The 20,987-nt window shown below is 38.4% G+C and overlaps 1 protein-coding gene across 1 annotated transcript in view; it reads right to left on the reverse strand.

Moving 5' to 3' along the window:
• PNPLA8 (patatin-like phospholipase domain containing 8) overlaps positions 1-20,065 on the reverse strand; it is a 38,819-nt gene extending 18,754 nt beyond the window's left edge. The window contains exons 1-7 of the mRNA XM_010159663.1: positions 18,944-20,065; positions 17,446-17,595; positions 16,012-16,163; positions 14,180-14,274; positions 9,617-9,788; positions 4,739-4,796; positions 2,295-2,489 (exon numbers count right to left, since the gene is read on the reverse strand). Of these exons, the coding sequence (XP_010157965.1) occupies positions 2,295-2,489; positions 4,739-4,796; positions 9,617-9,788; positions 14,180-14,274; positions 16,012-16,163; positions 17,446-17,595; positions 18,944-20,065 (1,944 nt within the window). The remainder of the gene's footprint in view (positions 1-2,294; positions 2,490-4,738; positions 4,797-9,616; positions 9,789-14,179; positions 14,275-16,011; positions 16,164-17,445; positions 17,596-18,943) is intronic.
• Positions 20,066-20,987: the final 922 nt, after the last annotated feature.

Raw genomic sequence — 20,987 nt, forward strand, 5'->3', positions numbered from 1 at the left:
AAGCATGAAAGATCACAACACTTCTGGGTTCTAGAAGAATTCAGGAGTGTTTACACATCATGCCTGGGTAGAAAAGACATGTTCAGATGACACGAAAGACTGAGTCAGAAAAATGGGCATGTAGTTCTACTACAATAAACAGTTTCAGTACTGGCTTACAGTGGTGAATCACATCCTCCTAAGGCCTTGCTTTCTAGTAAATGCATCAAATGGAAAAGAATGGTCACTTCGTGAAAAAGTGTTGGTAAGACCATATGGAACAGCTTTGCCCCAGAGTCTGGAGTAAGGAAAAATGAACTGGACTTCATTCTGGCTCCATGTGTCTAAGAATACTGGATCTGATCTCTAGGAACACTGATCATACATTATCTAGTCTGGTAAACTGGACTTAAAAGTGAGTAAATATGAAACAAATACCTACCTTACTGCATTTGATACAAGTCTGGCAATTCAGAAACGATGTGAAGACAACTAATTGCCTAAATAATGCGTAGTAGTTAGAAATCATGTTGTTTATTTAGCTAGTGTTCCTACAGAAGCACAGATAGACTTTGATGTACTCTCAGTTCAAGGAAAGAGGGGGTGGAAAGGTGAGAAGAGGAAGACAAGTGCTTCACATAGCTTAACACGGATCCATTCAAGCAGTTAAGGAGCAGCTTGGAACAGCTCCAAAGGCTAAAGCAGCTCCCTTTCCAGTTTTGCTTGGCCAGATGGAAGATGACCATGTTTCAGGATTTCAAGCAGTGCTTAGGCTTGGAATCTCTGATGCATTACTCCATTTTTAGCTTTAAAACCCCAAAACTTGTTTGCTTATTTCAGGTAGTGTTTGATTAAAATGTTCTGGGGGTACAAGATGTACCATAGTAGGGAGGCTGGAGAGTAGGCGAGGGGAGGTGTGGGGTGGGGAAAGACCCTAAACAAAAAGGCGAAACAGAATTTAATGGAAAAACCATCACAATTTTGTTGATGTAGTAGTACCAACCTGCCCTCCATGGGAACCTTTAATATCCCTTCGCCCTTGCAATGTATGCAGAGCTTTTATAGAGCTGAATATAATTATTCCATCTGCATATAAATATTAATTCAAAATATGGAAGTATGCTGGATTTTTTCAGATTAAATCCTAGCAGTCTCTCTGTACTGATGATTCTGTTTATTATCCCTTACTCTAATGAGTTTTTTCAGTATTTCACCTTGTATTCCCTCCTAAACTTCAGTATTGCTTATGCATGTTACAAAGCTAATGAGATGACACAACTTTTAAATGGACACCATGAGAAATTCTGTATGTGATCCAGGTACCTCTTATTACTCAAAAAACGCTGTTATTGCTTTCTGGTAGTTAAGGCTAACGCCACCATATGAATTAATATGATGGAAATGTAATAGATGCTTTCTTTCAATTTAAGTGATAGAATCTCACACTGTCTTAGTTGAAGGTCTCGGGTTCAGTTATCCTTTGTAGTCCCTTCTGCCACAGACTTGCAACAGATCTTTTTAAAAACAAATTCTAACAGTTTAAATTAATATGTACTGTCAAAAGGGTTCTTTTAAAACTCAGAGAACTGGAGAACAATAAAAGGGCACAGTAGGACAAGAACACAATGGTTAAAAAAAATACTAAACAAATTAGTTTGCCTTGCTTTAAAGGTCAGGGTCACCAACAGAAGCAGCAATACAAGAAAATAGCATACACTGTTGCTAGGAGACATTGCTTTAACCTCAAGGGAGTTTTCTTTTGCAGTAGCCCTCTGAGTTTAATCTTACCATTGTGGCATCTTATTCTTTTTATTAGCTTGAAAACAGGGTAGAGCTTAATAAGCTATCAATGGAAAGAATTAATAGTAGAGTGTAGACTGAAATTCTGCACTAATAAAAGGAACACTGAAATGCATAACTTGATCCCCCCCAACCCACTTTACAGTAGATTTTAAGTAGGTTTTTACTTCAGATTTTAAGTCAGACCATCTGTTTGGTGAAATAATGCTTAATGAAATACCAGTTCTAAGCAGGAAGCCAGAGGCAATTTACAACTCATATAAGGTTTCCTTCCAGGCTGAGAAGAAAGGAACAGCAGAAGAGCTTAAGTTTGTGAGAAGACTAAGATTTTTAAGCCTATATTCTTTCAAGTTCTGGAAGGGCTATACAAGCTTAAAATTTCCTTTCTTACTCCTACTCGCTCTAGATTTCCTTTCTGTTACCAACTTACTTATTTCTCATTCAGAAATTCAGACAACTATTTTCTCAGGTATAATATTAGAAAATACTTACTAAAGGAGAAGATTTCAACTTACCTGATGAAGATCGTTGCCCAAAACATATTCCTGAAAGTAACCCGGTGCAGCAGATGATGCTCGAATGGCCTGCCACAGTTTGTACTGACAGCCTCCAATATAATGTGACTTAACACCAGGAAAGTGATTGTAGTTTCTAAAAACAAAAGCTTTCAGTGGCGTTCCTCTGTTTACAATGGTGCTTACTGCAGCTACCTAATGAGTTAGGAGGAATAAAAAGAGTTAGATATGTTGATGATAAAAAGATAATGAGAACTTCCCACAAAACAAAATTCAATTTATACATTAGATATGGTTCTGGAATCCTAACTGGGGGGGGTTGTGCCCTTTTAAAATTTTTTAATAATGCCTATCTAAATTTTTAAAAGTAAAAAAAAAAACCAAAACCAACACCACACAAACATAACAACCCACAAAACCATAAAACCAAAAAACCCAAACCTAAAACCCCTTAAAAAACAAACTCCCTAAAGAAAATGTTTAACCTGAAGTGAATATCTATCCATTGATATTTCAACAAAAAGCTGGTGTCATCTATGATTTAAAATGTTTTGCCTTTATGAATAGTAGTTTGTTCTCAAAAGTCTGTAACCAGCAATGCAACATCATTAAAAATGCATGTTAGAAACATAAACCAAATTTTCTCCAAGAAAATGATTACTTAATATTGCAACCTGAGTTCAAGCATTGCAAGAAGAATCTCTCCCAAAGCAAAAACCCAAAAGAATCAAACATAAATCTTTCAAGGTTTTCTGTAAAGACACTGAAATGTCATTAACAAAAAAATCACATATGTAATTTTAAGCAAAAAGCCAAAATGCTATTTCCGTAAAACAAAACCTGTGACTGCAAAAAAACTGCATGTTGGACATAATGACACGAGGTGAGAGTACCTCTAGTCATGGGTGAGTGCTGGCGTGGGCAAGAACTTTTAGGGATGACGCACCCAGCCTGGCTGGCACCGTTCAGAACAATACTCTTGAGCAGACCAGTGGGCGTTCAATTCTATTTTGTTTACTATTTTACAGAGTAGAGTGGTTTCGTGAAGCATTACTCAACAGCACTAGCAGCTGATGCTGTGGTATCACTGTATTCGTTTCCATTTTTCAGCTACGTAAGATTTAATCGCTTAATGGTTTAATTCACAGTAAATCCATAAAAAAAAACAAGACAAGTATAACTTCTATATGACAGTGCAGAAGCAACACACATGCATGACTCACACTCCATCATCTGACAGAGGAAAAGTTTCCTGTCTTTGTCAAAAGGAAGGTTTGGTTCTAAGCACCAGAAGCAGTAAGAAAAAACAGCTTTGGAAAGTTTAGGAGAAAACTTATCAAACTGATGCTAGAATTTATTTTTGGTACTATGCATATGCAGTTCCACTTCAGGATGCAGACTAAGTTGTGAAGTCCTGAGCACCTTCTGGAAAATCCATCCCGCGATGGATTTAACAGCAGCCAAGCACACAACAGCGTGCTCTATTTCGCTTTGCTGTGCCTTGTGAAGAGTGCCCCCACTGTCAGCACTACAAAGCTATTACTGGGAATAGCTAGTTTCAACTCTATTTATATTCACATTTTATTACTGAAGAACATGGAAGGAAGCCAAAGATCCCGGTTCAAAGATAACTTTCAAGTCAACGTCGGATAGCTTCTCTCTCAGAAAGCAACATACCACTCCGGCCTTTTCATGTCCCTGTTTCAGACGTGGGCTAGGAACGCAGTCAGTCAAGCACATGTTTCTATGTTTAGAAAAATGTGAATATCTTCCATTTAACAGTAAAGCATTGAATATAGTGGTATGACACCAAAACACCTGTTAATTACAGATTGTTCCAAAATATATGCTATTATATTTCTCTTCTTTCTTCACACCCTATCCTTCACCAAAAATAAAATACCCGTGCTTTCTCATCTTTCACTCTCGTGCTGATGCTGTATATAACACCCTTCCAATTAACTGGTGCCCTCTGGATCAGATAGGAAGAGCAGAGATCTCAGGGCCTATGAATGTGACTGGAGAAAATGTGGTAATCCAGATAAAGTGAGGAGAAACCCTGTTCCCTCGCTACACAACACCACAGATCACAGCTGACATGACGGGCTCTCCAGACATGAGAACTCTCTTAGATGAAAGAATAAACTTTGCACCACACCCAGAAGCTGACCTAGTATTTCTCTGCTTATAAGCCTTTTTAACATCTCTGAAACTCATTCTAACTTAAAGTATTAAATAAAAACATGAGAAATTGCTGCAGAAATTTAAGAAGCCAATGAATTTTTATCCTTTAAAAGCATGAATTAACACCTATGGAAGATTGGAGAGCATATCAACACTCCTGCTGTTTATCCAATATTTCTCTAGGGACAGTACTCTTACAGAACTTTAAAAAATAGTTGCTGAATAAACAATTAGTATTTACCTTAGAAAACTGTACTTACCTTTGGACATTTGGAATTTCTTGCAGTTTCAATCATGAGATTTGAGCCCATTTTTTCTCTACATATAAGTGTAAAAAAATTGAAAATGCTCCATCAGTTTAGCATGAACAAAAGACATACATTTTTATCATCCTTACTTCTGAAAACTTTGCATTTAAAAGAAGCAATGCATGGATTTCATTCTAATAATCGGATTTCTATGGCTGACTTCAATGGACCAATATTTCAAACCTTCCAGGTGGTTGGAAATAAGCCTAAAGAGTGATGGAGGTCTTGATTCAGTTACTCACTTGACCACATACTTAACCATATATCATTAGGATTACTCAGCTACTTTGCGAGAGGAAAACAAAGGACTTTGCTACACTTAAAAATAAAAAAAAATTGATATCTTTACTAAGCTGTTTTATAGTAAGGAAAATTACTCTCCCGAACCATTATGAACACAAAAGCTAAGGAAAGGCACCACCCTACATGATTCATAAGAAAGTTGAAACATCTACCTGTAATCTTCTATAACAGTAATTCAATATACATTTAACATTTGTTTTTCAGGTAGAATTATTTCATATGCATACATTTTTATAAATCCGACTGTAAAATCACATGAATGGTCAGCACTGTAATTTATCATCACATCAGCATTAGGGTCAGACTTCTAATTGCTAACTGGAACACAGTCCTATTGCAGGACACTGCAGGATATCAGCATCTATTCTGACTTCAATTTGCTTACAGCAAAGGTATAAAACTCTACAGAGTGGCTGCTCATCCATAACGATTCCAAGCAGGCTTTCATTTAAATCAGCAAGTTTTCTTCCCCCCCTTGATCACGGCCCCCATAAACACAGGTGGTGCATCTATCTTATTCTGCAAAGACAGTTTTCAGTATCACCACAAGTTTTTAAGTAAAGTGATTCCACGTGTTGTTGTCAAGAGCTCATCTGTCCACAGCTCACACTACTGTGGCACCAGGTAGTAGCGCTTCCACTGCTAAAAACAACACCTTTACCAATCTCGTCGGGTCAGAAGGTAAAAAGCTGCAAATGCTACAATGGCAGTAGTCCTCAATGTAGGTAGTAAACTGTATTTGGAAGCAAGACAATTTACTGTTTCACTCGTGGATATCTGTGCTTGAAGGTTGGCTGTGCACGTGTCCTTGAGAGGGAGGAAGGAAAGGGGACAGCTTCTAGTCCTATGATCGAAGACTGCTGCTGACACAACCTTTACACTGACAGCACTGTTTTATTTTTCCCAATAAATGCATTCATTCCTGTCTCTCAGCCACCAACCAGAAGGCGAAGAGTGCCATCTGCACTCACAAACTGATTGCAAGAGATGAAGGCACACAGAACCATGAAATAGTAATATTCAGCAATGAAAGAGGAGACTGACAGAGGTGAGATATGAAAGACATCTACTGATTTGCACCACTGTCATCTACTCCTTCCTAAGTATCTGTATTAGATTTTTTCCCCCCAAGCCCTGAATGCAAAGATTAAAAAACTGCATAAGCAATATCCACTGCTTAATTACAGGAACTGTCAAACTGAATATTTTCTCACATTTTGTTTCTTATCAATGTCAGGAACCGATACAAGAAATCCCGTAAACTACTACACAGCTGTAGACATTAAGGTCCAGAGAGAGAAGTTTCATACCACCTCCAAATTTATTTTAGTTTTGTTGCTAGCATTCATGCCGTAATTGTGTATTATGAAATGTCTTTGTCAAGCCTCACTGTTCAATGATTTTCTTTACCAAAGTCACAACACAAATCCAAAGTTTATTCACATACCGTTAAAAGAGAAAGTAATGTAATTTTAGTATTATTGAAGAGTAGCTTGTTCTTGAAGAAAACATGAGAACAGTAATTCTCAGGACATCTTACTATCTCAAATTACCACTTTAACTTGCTTTTTTTAATAGAGTCCTACTCCCATTGTGTGAGTTGTCTGTTGGTCACTGGCTACATTTTACCAATCTTGCAACAGAAACATTCTCTAAAATGGGGTAACTGGGACTGTAAACAGCATTTTAAACAAAATGGCATTGTGCATTAAGTAATGGCTTTACAGTATTCTCTGTATTTTCAATCCCAACCATCGCACACTGAATCATCTTGTTTGACCACAAGCATACAGATGTTTCATTAAACTGTCCATGATAATGTCCAAATCACTTCTGATATTAAAGTTAGTTTAAATCCTTTAAGTATTTTACATTTTTCCACTCATAGGTTATTATTTCACACAATTTCATTTGCCATCCTATTTTTCCATCTATCTGCTTTGTTTGTGTCTGTCTGTGGCCTATGTCCTCTAGACATGACCTACATAAACAAGTTGCCTTTATAAATGCTGCTCTTCCATTGCTTTGAGTCATTAGTATGGAAACACTTATGTCAATAATGCTATGAAGAACATTGCCAACCATAGCTTAAAGAAACATTCCAATGGGCTACAGCCAGGGTGCAATCAAATAGTCTGCAGAAAATTCCATTCAAAAGGCACAACTGTAACTTTTAACTTCCTCTAATAACAACAAAAGTACCAGGAAGCTACGCGACCTTTACCAAGCCTATAGAAAAGACTTGTATTGCGTGTTCCATAAGGATACGGAACAGCTCACTGATGGTGCTGCAAAATCTGTCAAGTATGTCTGGAGTGCCCAACTGGTACAGAACGTGTTGCCCCTCTAGTAAGCGGAGAGCAGTCTCAATTTATACTTCACTTTGCGTAACAGATACTGGTTTGAAATATTATTACTTGTAATCCCTAACACATGCATTACCCATTTTCCTACCAACAAAGAATGTGCAACTTTTAGCCTGCCTTCTATGTAGTGCTTGATTGCTTCTCAAGATTACAAATTCCCTGTATGGGATTTTAGTTAGTTTGTGAAAACCCCCAGGTGCTCACCAAATTTCTCAAGACAGCACGAAGGAAGAAAATTGTATACGCAACAACAGCCGAAAGAAGAAACTTGGAACTGTAAGACAGGCAGTTCTTACAAATGCAATTCAATGTAGCATTACACAGATTGAGGTATTCTAAGTATATTTTTCTGTACAATGCAATAGAAGTAACTGATCAAAACCAGCCCTCAAATTGTAAGTCAAGGAATACACAAGAAGAGTTAAAAGAAACACGTACGTAAGAAAAAATCAATTCCCTAGAGCATTCGGAATAAATAGTTTGTTAACCAAAATTAGTTGTCGTTTTCTGAAATGGAATTTATAATATGCCACATGAATACATGCACCATTAGCCTAATGCAACATCAGCTTAATTATTTTCAGCAAGAATACTTTCTGGCAGAAGATAATATCACTGTTGTGGCAGGACTCAATATGTACTGCGTGCCTGGATACTGTAAACACATACTCTTATTTCAAGCAAGGCTGACTAATCTACTACCATTTAAACAACAAAAACCCACCCAGCGCAAGTAAGGCTTTTAAATGTAAAACAAAACACAAAAGGAGTTTTCGCATGCAAGGAGCAAAAGTTAGACTTGACCACCTTATTGCATAAAGAGATGCTACATAACCTTTCCATTCCCTTCTCAGTGCTAGGTTTCTCCACCACAAGTAGGCCTGCAGGAACCCCTACTACTTCTATAGTACACTGTCTGGGCAGAGCATCTCCCTTCAGCACTGCAGAATAAGGTAAAAAAAAAAGTAATTTGTTGATCAGTAAATGTAATCTTTAATTTAATCTATGGATAATGTATTAATGGCTTCTGTCCATTGTATGGGAGTAGAGTGCTTAACCTCCCTCGTGTTACAGGGAGCTGCAAAGAATGATAGCATTTTAATTAAAGGCACATAAAATACTCTCACATGAGGTAATTTTCATTTTCACCTGACTTCGTTAGGCAGGAGAGGCAAAGAGGGAAGGTAGAGAAAAATCGCTTTTCTGAAAAAAAGAGGAACTCCAGATAGCTGAGAAGAAAAACTCACCATGTTCATGTGATAAACACACATATTCCTAAAAACATGCAAAGGCACAGAGGAAAAAATGCTTTGAATCCTCTCCATTTCAGCAAAATGGTGAGATGCTTAAGACTCAGGCAGCACAGGTATTCCCCACTATAATGTCGTGAAGATACCCATTCAATCCCATAAAACACATTAACCATGTTCCCAAAGGAATTTGTCATTACTTATCCAAAGCAGCTCTACCATTTTACATTTGCTCTCAAAGAAGGTTCTCTCAGCAGCGGTGCTTGGGAAACTATGACATTAGTTTCCTAAAAATGGAACTGTCAATACCTATACAGATTTATAACACTGAGTAATAAAACTTGTAATAACTATTAACTTATTCCAGAGACTTTTCCTGAATACCCATCGATGTGCTTGTGTATCTACCTATGAACAAACACCATTTCACTGGCAACTTTGACACAGAGGTTTTTTCATTGCAATCCTTACAGCTCATTTTCTTTTTCAAAGAAAGGGACAGTGAGCAAAACTCCTCAAGGTAGCAGCTAAGACTGAAAATCCCTACGACACCATACTGTTTCATTTCTCACCATGTCTCCTATAAGAAAAAAGGAACAGCAGGTGGCTGGTAAAATTTATGGCAGATCTATAATGAGTCAGATCAAGCAGAGCTGGCAAGCATACAGAAATATAATAAAAAAATCAGTGCACTAAAGCTTACTTTATTCTCCAGAAACAGAAATCATTACATTAAAGGCTTTCAATGTTTTGGTTAATATGAAAACAGCTATTTCAAAAGAATGAAAGTATATGCTAATCCTTTCCAGTTGTTTTAAAAATTGCTTACCAGTGAAACAATAACAAACTTGAAGGCTCTCACACATTCTATAATAAATTATTTTTCACCTGATTTTTGGTTTTCTACTTACTTGAGCATTTTTTCCCAGATATCGCTGTCATAAAAGGCGTGGCTCCAACCCATTTTCACTGTTCCAACGATGACATTCTGCTTAAAAACATCTGATCCTAACTTGCGATACAGTTCTTCACAATCATCCAGAGGGATATGGAACAACCCCAACATAAAAGCTAATATAGCTCCTGAAAAATAAGTATATTGATATGTAAAGTATAGCCTGGAGTAGGATTATAAAGATGGATTACCATTTAATGTAGTTCATAGGTTAGCAGAATATCTATCTTGAAAAGGGAAGATAAGCTGACATTTACATCATTAAACTTCTGCTTGGGGGGGGGGAAATCACAAACTATGTTTTAAAAGAATATATAACAGACAGGAAAAGTCTACTTTCAAAAACAGAACTATGAGAAGATGACAATAACATCAATTGATTTTGCAGATTTCATCCTTGCAAACATGTATATGACAGAAAGCAAATTAAATCCACTGCTTTATCTGGAAAGAGAAATGAGTAAGAGAAATCTGTGCTGTGGTATCAAGAATATATTCGGTGCATTACTTGCTATCTGGCAAACTCTGAGTCAGTAAAGAAAACCTCTAGGAAAACTCTGTAAAAAGGAGGGAGTTTTGACTGGTTTGGCATACGCTGGGTTGCAACCATTTATAATTAGTCATTCATACATACTGCCATCCAGTGCCTGCCAAAAAGAGTTATGACCCACCCTTGTAGGAACAAAACAACAGTATCCAAAAAGCATGGTTGCAGCATACCATTAAACACAGTGTGGAAAAATACGATTAATGCATCATTACAATTCTTAGATATATGAAACCGAAAGGGACATACACAACCTTTAAATCTAAGTGTGCAATACCGTGAGGGCATGTAATTCACCATTAAGAGTGATTAGGATACACAATTTTTCCAATTTGGAAATGAATGAAATAGGTTTGAATAAAATTAACTTTAAAAGGAGTAAATTAGTGAAATAGAGTAAGAATAAAACATACACAAATAATGTTGCAGGTAACTTTAAGGGAAACATGACATCCAAGCTTCTTTTGCTCTAACAAACGCCACCACCATGACAGCTGAGTGTCGGTGCATTGATGGACTCAGTTTTTTAAAAGGTAGCACACGTGCTTAATGTAATGCAGGCCTACTTGACACGTCCAGGTTTCATCAACAGAAACTGCCAAATCACCAAGTGCCTCCACTCAACACAGGCTAAACACCTAGCAGCAGAGAAACACCATTTTCCTAAATCACGCAAATCCTCTGCTACCTTCTTTTCCTCTTAACTCTTCACCACCGATTCTATAAAATCCTGCATTTGCTATTTTGGTGAAGAGCTTCAAAGCCAAAGAGCCAAAATTCATACCAAACACAAAGTCATTTTCAGTTCGGCTACAGAGAAACAGCTCCAAAACCTGCAGTTCACATCAACACACAAGTGTCAGTAGATAATACCAGAGTCAAGGTCTCCTCTGAAACCTGCCAGATTGTAACAAGACACTCACAGGAGAGTAAGGTCAAAAAACAAAGATACAGTGCAGGCTCTACCAGATGCTCCAGTGAAAAAGTTTCCAATGCTTCCATCACATCCTGCTCTCTGTCAGACTCCTACACTCCAGCTACCATCTCAGTCTAGACAGCCAACACTTCAGTGGGGGAAAAATACCTCAAAAAAAGCTGGGAGGCTAAGGAGCATATCTTGGAGAACACAGGGATGCAGCTGGGAAATAAGACACAAGACCTGAAAGACAAAAATATTCCTTCCTTATTCAGTACTAAGAAGACTTCCGCTCAAGAGCTGTATCTGGACCTGAATGTCATTCTTCAAAAAAGATGTGGACCAACTGGAAAAAATAAAAACCACACAAAAGAGTCCCCAAAAAACAATCACAGGTCAAGGGATTCAGTCTGTAAGGAAAGTCTGAGTAAACAGGCCACGGCAAAAGGCTTTAAATGCACAGAAGGATGCTGCAAAGAGAAAAGAAAGAATCTGTTATGCGTGTTTCTGGGGAGTCAGAACAAGAAGAAACAAATTTGAAGTGCAACAGGAAGATCCACTTCGGACATTTGGATTTTTTTTTTTCCCAAATGTAAAGACAGCAGAGCACTATCACAGATTTTCTGAAGAGGTCTGATGTGATTCAATATCTTAGAAAATTGTCAATAGCGAAACACACACAGCTGATCCTCCACTTGGGAAACAGGTAACCACCTAAGGACGCTTCCAGCTTTGTAATACCATGATTTTACTTACTAGTCTCCTGAAAAAACTCACCTTTGTCAGAAAGGTTTTCTAAATGCATTTCAGAACTGGAAAGACATCCTAGGGGAGGGGGGGAATCACCAACACAGAGAGATGCCAGCTTTGTTTAAGGACGCTCCTCATGTGCAAATTACTGAAGGCTGGGAGAATACAGGTGGGCACTAGCCCCACCCTGTTCTTAATAATTTGGGAGGAATATTTTGGGAGAATATCCTAATGTGAAACCCTTAGGCAAACTTCACATACATCCAAAACTGATGATCACGGACATCAGTACAATTCAAATGTCTTTGTAGTAAAATGCACTGGCAAACAATATGCTTAAGGAACCTCTGATGTCCATGATCGAGTCCCTCATACAGTGAATCTGAATGCCACTTACTAGATCAATATAGAAATTTAGGTAACCAATGTATTTTCTAAATGCTTGGAGCAGGCTAGCACATTTTCAAATATGATAGTATGCACTTTGCCTGATGACACACTCTTGATGTTATAAACTGCTCCCTGTGACTGAATTATAAGCACACCACTATTGAGAAGTATCTCTAATATACTGGGAGACAGCACGAGCAGCAAAAAGAACACATAAGCCACATTCACAGCACCCCTGCAGACAAGTTGTCCTCAATGGCTTAAGCACTCTGTGCAACTACAAAACCATGTCATACTCTGAACAACAGCGATACAGACCTCCCAGCAACTCAGTTCATGGTGCAAGGCAGTTCCTCCTCTCAGCTTCCTTGGTGTTGTATTTGGATTTTTGCACAGAACAGCCGCAAACTCGGGACAGAATTAACCTGGATCCCCATTAAGAAGAAAAGTTCAGTGGCCATCACTGCGCTGCAGGTACTTGCAGATTTCCTGATGCTTCCATGCCCAGCTATCATGGTCAGCAATAGGCAGGGACCATTACAGCATCATGACACTGATCTTTCCCTGTGACTGCCTGCATTTACACCCCCTGACCACCAGTGAAGTATAGGGAAGCTAAGGACAGATTCTGTGACACTGAATTCACAGCAAACTGATTATTTCTAAACCTCAAAGGCAAAACAGCTGAACAATATTAAGAGACAGGAAAAGCACAGCAGGAAAATAAATCTTAAAAACCTGCAATACACAAGAGGCATCCTTCCTATCATTTACTACATCACTCTTGTAAACCGTAATTCATTCAGCTGCAAGCTCCTGCAAATCCTATTGGCATACGTATCGACAGCACAAACTGAAATGGTAAAGTAAACTGCTAGCACATTTTTTTCAGAGTATTAAAAATGTAAAGCAGGGAACTATACTGTGCCTAAAACCAAATTCTGTCTAGTAGATCTAACCTCCTCCTCTTTACTATCTTGAGCCTATTAAGCAAGACTCTGGAAACACAAACATTTTATCTACTCATGGTGATCTGCATTTAATATTTCTGAATTAAACAGTATGGAGGGTAAGTGTATTGCAAAAACATATGAAGAATGTGGGTTTCTAAAGGGAAGTAAGCTACTGAACTACAGCATACTGTTATGTTAGAAATCAACATTATGCTGCTACTGGTCCAGCGTCATTTCCAAAAGAGATAACAGCCTTTTAAAAAGAAACTTAAGCTTTAGAGTTTCCCACTTCCTAGGGACGAGTAACTTATCAGTGAGTCACAAAGTAATTAAGACTGGGAGGGACCTCCAGAGGTCACCTAGCCCAACCTCCTGTTCCAACAGGTTCAATTAGAACAGGTTACTCAGGACTCTTTCAGCCAAGTTTTGATTATCTCCAAGGATGGAGATTCCACAGCCTGTGCAGGCAACTCCTTCCGGTGTCTGACCATCCTTGCAAGGAAAACATGATCCCTTATACCTAATTGTAACTTCCCATATTCCGATTTGTCTGTTGGCTTTTCTGCTGTTGCTGTTCGCCTTCAAGACAACTCTAGTCTTCTTGAAATACTACTACAAGAAACACTACTGGCCCAGTATCCGTCCCTGGGGGACATTGTCTTAGTTGTCTGTGAAGCCCCATAAAGGTCTAAGATACAAGTATCTGCACAAAATGAAGCTTTCATACTCATTAAAAAAAACCCCCGACAAATCAGTTTGAAGTTTTAATTAGAAGCAACAAGTATATAATGAATCACCTAAAGTTCTTATTCAGAAGAAAAAAAGAAAACATTTAGAAATAACACCTGTACTTTCCAAGTTTGCACTCAAAGCCAGAAACCATCATGTTCTGCAAAATCTATGTTTATCCTCAGATGATTTCTATATTTACAGCAAAATACCAACTTGTGGCTTAACAATTACCTGTGCTTACACCACAAATGTAGTCGAAGAGTTGATGAACCGGCTTTCCAGTTAGTTCTTCTAGTTTCCGTAGAGTCTGAAGTGCAACTAAACCCCTGAAACACAAAAGAGCCCCTTCACACACAATGGTAGTTTTAGCTTACATTGTTCTAATTAAGCTCAACTTTGCTTAACTGTAATTATAACTTAGTAACTACAATAGTATGAAACCTAACTATTTCAGGGAATGAAAGCAGAACACAATTAAAATGGAATGCTGAATACTAAACATAAATGACACACTCAGGCATACCAAAAATAGTACTCAACAGCTCATCCATATTGTCTCATAGCCATACTGTTCTGTAGCAAGGGCTCAGGGATGGTGACCTTCTGGAGATGTAGGCTCAGGGTAGATTTTAGTTGTACCCACACCACACAGCACTTCAAGTCTGGTCTTAATAGGGCTATAAAATGTCCCTTGGGACACAGTATTTTTCTGCCTCAATTCAATGTGTCCAAAGTCATGGGAAAGACACATTCCAGACCATCAGACTTGTGCTTCTATAGCATGAGGCAGCATACAGCACGCAAAGGTGCTAACTCTGCTGGCCAGAGATTGGGAAGCGCACACAGCAAAAAGAGCACCAAATCAAGTACCATCTTGCCAACACATTCTGCTGAGAATGGCACCTCCTGCATGCTGACCCAAATCTGTCCTGGCTCACGCTGAAGAGCAGTAGGCAACCCAGTCCAGAACAATAACCAGATGAACACCACCAATTAAGTGGAACAACAGACAGTAGTCGGCACTCAGGCTCACTCCCTGGACTTGTTCCATTTATGTTACAGCTGTAGATAGTGCTTTCTGAAAGGTAAGGTGTCTTCCAATGTCACTGCCCTAGAAATCTAACAGAAAAACTAACACACTTCATTTATACAGATCACATCCTTCTTTCTACTTCGTAGAATCTTTATGGTTTACAACAAACTTTTGGAAACACAAATGCTGAAATTGTGACACACACTCCTTATTCAACGTAACTGACTTGGATGCAAGCAAAGAAATACTACTGGGAAACAAAAAGCTTGTGAACTGTATTTCTTCAATGACTTCACATTTCACTTTCTACCAATAAAGACTTATGAATCAGCTAATTATTTGCCAACAACATTTCTTGAAAAATGCCTGAAAACACAACTTTCAGTAAACATCAGACTTCAGATTTAATGAACATGCTTCTGATACTATACTTCACAGATCGTGGTAGGTGCATAAATTCATGCAAAACTAGAGCACATGTACTAAGGACATGTGGTGCATAAATTATGCGTTCTTGTAGAAGAAATATAAACCAACAGCATGCCTACTGCCGCTTTCACTACTAGCCTATTCATTCTTTGATATGAGACCAGTCCTGCTAAGGCCAGTCATCCTCCAGGCAAGCACAGGAACGTTCTTTTTTTGTATTACTAAATCAACACAGTCATAAGGGTATAAACTACTTCTAGCATTCGACACCAATTTTGTATTTCTGAGATTAGACTTGTGAGCAGATTAACTCAAATAACCATTTAATTTACTTCTAAAAGGAGAAAGAGCCAATCCAAGCACTTACATGTGTAGCCAACTTCGAACAGGTAAGTCATTTCAGTGTCATCGCACTACTAATGCATGCAAATTTACGCACAAATGCAGACAAAAATAATACCCATTACTTTGATAGTCAAATGTAACAGAACTGGAAATCATAAATTGCATCTTCGGACACAAAATCCAAGAGAAACTGAAATTTTATTTCCAGTTATAGTATGAAAAAGGCTACAAGTATATAAAAACGCAGAGGTTTTACCTTGTTCCTCCTCCATCAATGGCAAGGACTCGAATTCCCCAGCCTTTCACAGGGTCTGTGTATCCAATTATAGCTAAAGTCTCTCTAACAGCAGCCTGAAGACTTTCGTCATTTGCCTGTCTCAGTCGCAGTAGGCATGGGATTAATTTTTCCTGTTGATAAATAAAAAGATGTTTCATTCTAACTATATGTTTATACAAAAAAAGAAAAAAATCCATGCTTAAATTAATCAGTTTAGCATTTAAGTATAAAAGTAATACAATAAACCCAGGAAAACTTGAATTCAAGTTTTCATTATGCCCATCTCTCTTTCTAACACAGGAAAGATAGGACTCCAACACTATGTCATACATCCCCCATTGTTAAAGTAACCACCTATCAGAATTAAACAATCAAGGTGAAACGTGTATCTTTCCAATAGCTAGAAAAGCTGTATTTGCCAGCAGTTTTATTAAATTTATGTCACACTGGCCAAATATAAACTGAAGGACGGAGCATACCAAGTACTGGTAAAAGCCCGGATTTTGCTAAGTAAGTATCACACTGCTTCAAAACAAGAAATACCTTCTAAGTACACCCATCTTAAAACAAAACTTAAAATTCTACCTCGCACTAATTTTTACATGAAAAATTTTTATCACAAAGATAGATTATCATAATTAAAACAGGAGTAGTGAATGTACCCTAGATTATCATAATTAAAACAGGAGTCGTGAATGTACCCTATTATAAAGTAATTCACACCTGTTCACGTGGATGCTCAACTTGTACCCTGCCCAAATAATTTATCTGGCCTGCACTCTGTTCCCAAAGATTCGTTTTCCGGCAATTCTACAATCCATGTCAGACCTCTGTCGTATCTTGTGGAAAAAGGCATGAGACTGACAGATGCTGTGATTTGGTTAGTACTGCTAAAATAGTCTACCACCCACCTCCTGTTCTCTCACTGCAGGAAAGAGAATAAAAGCAGGACTAGATTACATGAACGCATTTGGTGGTTACACTCCACGCTTGTCACGTGTCTTCGAAGGAAGCATGCAAACAAGCATAAAAACTGTTGTGCATACGCCAATCAACTGTACCGTACGTTCCTGCCTGCTCAACTGCAACAGAGGACACAGTGTACGACCTTCGTCTACACTAGAATAAGCTATACTATCTATCCACATGACAGTGCTGTGTGCTTCTAAATTAAACATTGTTATTACAAGAGCCTTTAGCTAAAACTACTGATACTTTGCATATAAATCTGCATGAACCAGTTAAAAAAAACCCAAAAACAACCAACAAGCTATAAAAAGAGACATTGACATCGTAATCTTTACAAACAGAAAATATGACTGGCCCACAAAAGCACAGGAGAAAGTTTTATGTTATTCTATGTCAACTGTCTGTCACACTTATTTTTTGTCTACACATAAAGACTATTTGCACCTTTATTGCAACTCTTCTGCTCTCTGGAAATTCTAGAAGATGATAGGTCAGTTCTTCAACCCTGCTGATACAGACTCTTCGATTAGAGGATCTTCTTAGGGCTTGAACTAAAGCTCGAGTTCTGTTATCAATACTCACTCTTGCAATGATCTGAAAAAAAAAAGATTAATTTAAACAAATAACATAAAACTAATCTAAGAAGTGGGTAAAATTTGTCAAGACTAATTTTAAACTGTTATTTAAAGATTTCTGAGAAGTAATGTACAGCATGTAGTACTAAAGATCTGCTACAGGCTCCAAGAAAGCATTGCTTAAACATAAACAGGAACCCTTTTGATTCTTTGTTTACTAGAAAAACAAATAAAGGCAGCTCACAGCAGCAACACACCAAACAGACATCTGTCAGCATGTACTCAGACGTATTTTCAGGGCAACTCTGAAATCACAGTATTTGGACCATGAAGGAGTGTAAGACTACTATAAATACAACAAACAAAAAGCAACTAGATCTACCTATATTTATGTAATCTCTCCCTACATATATATGAACCAAATACATGTATATACTGTACACATATGTACATGTATATACACATATACACTTCATGTATAAACTTACATATGCATCTGCACTTACATAAAACATATACGCATTTTTATATATATACACATATGTATATCTTTTAGAAGTATATATAATATACACATATTTATTTACAAGTAAATATGGATATATGTAAGTTTACGTGTAACATACATAGAGTATGTATATGTTTCTATCATTTTTGTAAGTGTATATTGATATATAAATATGTGTTTACATACACAGTATGTACAAACATCATCCAGTTCCAACCCCCCCGCCATAGGCAGGGACACCTTCCACTAGACCAGGTTGCTCAAAGCCTCGTCCAGCCTGGCCTTGCACACTTCCAGGGATGGGGCATCCACCGCTTCTCTGGGCAACCTGTTCCAGTGCCTCACTACCCTCTCCGGGAAGAACTTCTTCCTGATACTTAATCTAAATCTCCCCGCTTTCAATTTAAACCCATTGCCCCTTGTCCTGTCACTACAGGCCCTTGTAAAAAGTCCCCTCCAGCTTCCTTGTAGGCCCCTTCAGGTACTGGAAGGTTCTATAAGGTCTCCCCGGAGCCTTCTCTTCTCCAGGCTGAAGAAGCCCAACTCCCTCAGCCTGTCCCCATAGGAGAGGTGCTCCAGCCCTCTGAGCATCTTCGTGGCCTCCTCTGGACATGCTCCAACCATTTGATATTATTCTTATGTTGGTGGCCCCAGAGCTGGGTGCAGTACTCCAGGTGGGCGTACATATATACTTGTATGTACATAGGCATATACTTATTCATGTAAATATATATGCTTGTATAAAACTAAGTTTACGTATAGGTGTATACACATATAGAGTGTGTATTTCTACACTTGGATAAGATACACATATACACAGAAATAATACATAAAGAAATAACACTAAACAAAGACTTGCCTTTTCTCTCTGAAGAGACAGATGCTTTTGCCTCTCTTCTGCAGTCTTAGCCTCTTCAGCTTCATTCTCCTCTTCTTTCTCAGACACTTCTTGTTCTGCCTGTTTACTCTTCTCTTGTGAAACAACTTTTGTATCGGATCTTAACTTGGGAACCAACCCACCAATGTAACTGTCTACAAAAGCTTGTACACTGTTACTGGGATACGAAAGAAAGTTTGCAATACTTTTTTTAGTGGAAACTGGAAGAGCAGCATTCGTCTTTTCAGCACCTTGGGCCTCTGCTTCAGGAGCTGAAGTAGCTGCTGCATCTGCTGTTTTTTCTTCTCTCATTAGAGTATTTTCTGATGAATCAAGCTTATCCGTCTCCTCACTCTGAGAGTCCTGTAGTAAAGTATTCCTTTTTTTCTCTTGATCCATAGCAGAATTAGTACTGAAATACCAGTTAATATGATCAGCTACAAAGTTGTAAGTCTCTCCAAAATTTGTAGAAAAGTAGCTTACATGAAAAAGGTGGGGTTTAGTAGATGCTGAATCTTCTGGAATATCCTGATCAGTGCCACCTGAACTTACTATCGCAGAGTCCAACTTTTCACTTGCACAAGCAGATTTCTTTGCAGCTGGGCCTCTGTTGCAATCCTCCTGAGTCCTGGCTTCTGTGACTTGTTTATGATTTTCCAGATTTGCACTGATGTTATTTGCATCTGCATTGCTTTTATTTGATTTTCCCGGAGTACCTGAGTGCGACTTTAATCGAGCTATCCGCGAAACTAGTTCACTGTGAGTACCAGACACTGCCTTTGAAACAGATTCTATAGTATTCTTAATTCGTGACATGCGATTGTTCACTTTTGTAAATCCTTTGGAAGAAGTTAAGATTTTAGAAACCCTGTAGTATAAAAAGTCATGGCTGTAAATGTATTTGTTATACCAAAATGTTCTGCTTCTGGCCCATTTACACTGAGACTCACTTGAATGAAAAACTCTTATATGAATGGCATGATTTATCCTCCAGCAGACTTTGGGTCTATACAAATAGAGGCATTTGTTTCTTTGCTTCCACCAAAGACTTTTTGGGGTAACCACAAACAACAAAAATGCGTCTAAAGATAAATGTACTGTCATTACTTATAAGTAATTGCACTTTTTCTGTGTTGCTTGTCTACTTCATTCCAGAAAATATATTTCAATAAATGTCTCGTATCACCGTGTTATCTGAAAAGGAAAAAAAAACATCAATCATCAATGGAAACCCAAACCCAGTAACAAGTTCAACCAAAATCAGTGTGTTGCTTAAAGCAGATACAGCTTATTTATTCTTTCATTAAAGGCAGATAAACTTTCAAATCAAATAATCTCACGGAGATACCTGCTGCTCAAGACATTTGCCAGCGTCATCCCAACATTTTAATTTCAACACGTTATTCCTTAGAGGACAGTTTAAGTCCCTCTTGAGCAATATGCAACCCTTGCCAAAAGTATTTAGTGACATATGTAAAATTGCTTGCTGGTCTTTCCAGTAAGGAGAAGTTTCTCTCTTTAGTGTGTTATCTCGTGCAGAGACCAAATTTCAAATGAAACTGTCATGCTATTACCAGCCCTTTTTTGCAGAACTCCTCCCAGGGGAGAAAGGACACCAATTCTTTGAGCAAAGCTCCAGTACAAAGTCACAAGTTCAATAAAACATGCCTATCCTAAGAGCTAAGGGCAGCATATAACCCTTACTCCGCAAGGAAAACGTAGATGTTTCTGAGGTAGGCCAGAGTTCTACACAGCATGCAACAGCTGCGCTGAGACCACAGGAGCAACTCCATTAGTTGCCCAAATGGCAAGCTCGCACTTCTCCAGCTCCTGCGACAAGTGCCAGAGGAGGTCAGGTCGACGCCAAAGCAAACGGCAAAGGCGATACCACCGCAGGCAGGAGCCGTCGTTACTTACAGTTTTCTCAGATGCTGCCTGAACCCACACCGTGCCTGTCCCACAGCTGCCAGCTCTCTGGCTGGGTCACCGCCGTCGCGCAGCCGGGCCCCAGGTGCTATATAGGCAC

Source organism: Eurypyga helias, unplaced genomic scaffold (assembly GCF_000690775.1).
Source record: "Eurypyga helias isolate BGI_N326 unplaced genomic scaffold, ASM69077v1 scaffold10449, whole genome shotgun sequence".
Lineage (NCBI taxonomy): Eukaryota > Metazoa > Chordata > Aves > Eurypygiformes > Eurypygidae > Eurypyga > Eurypyga helias.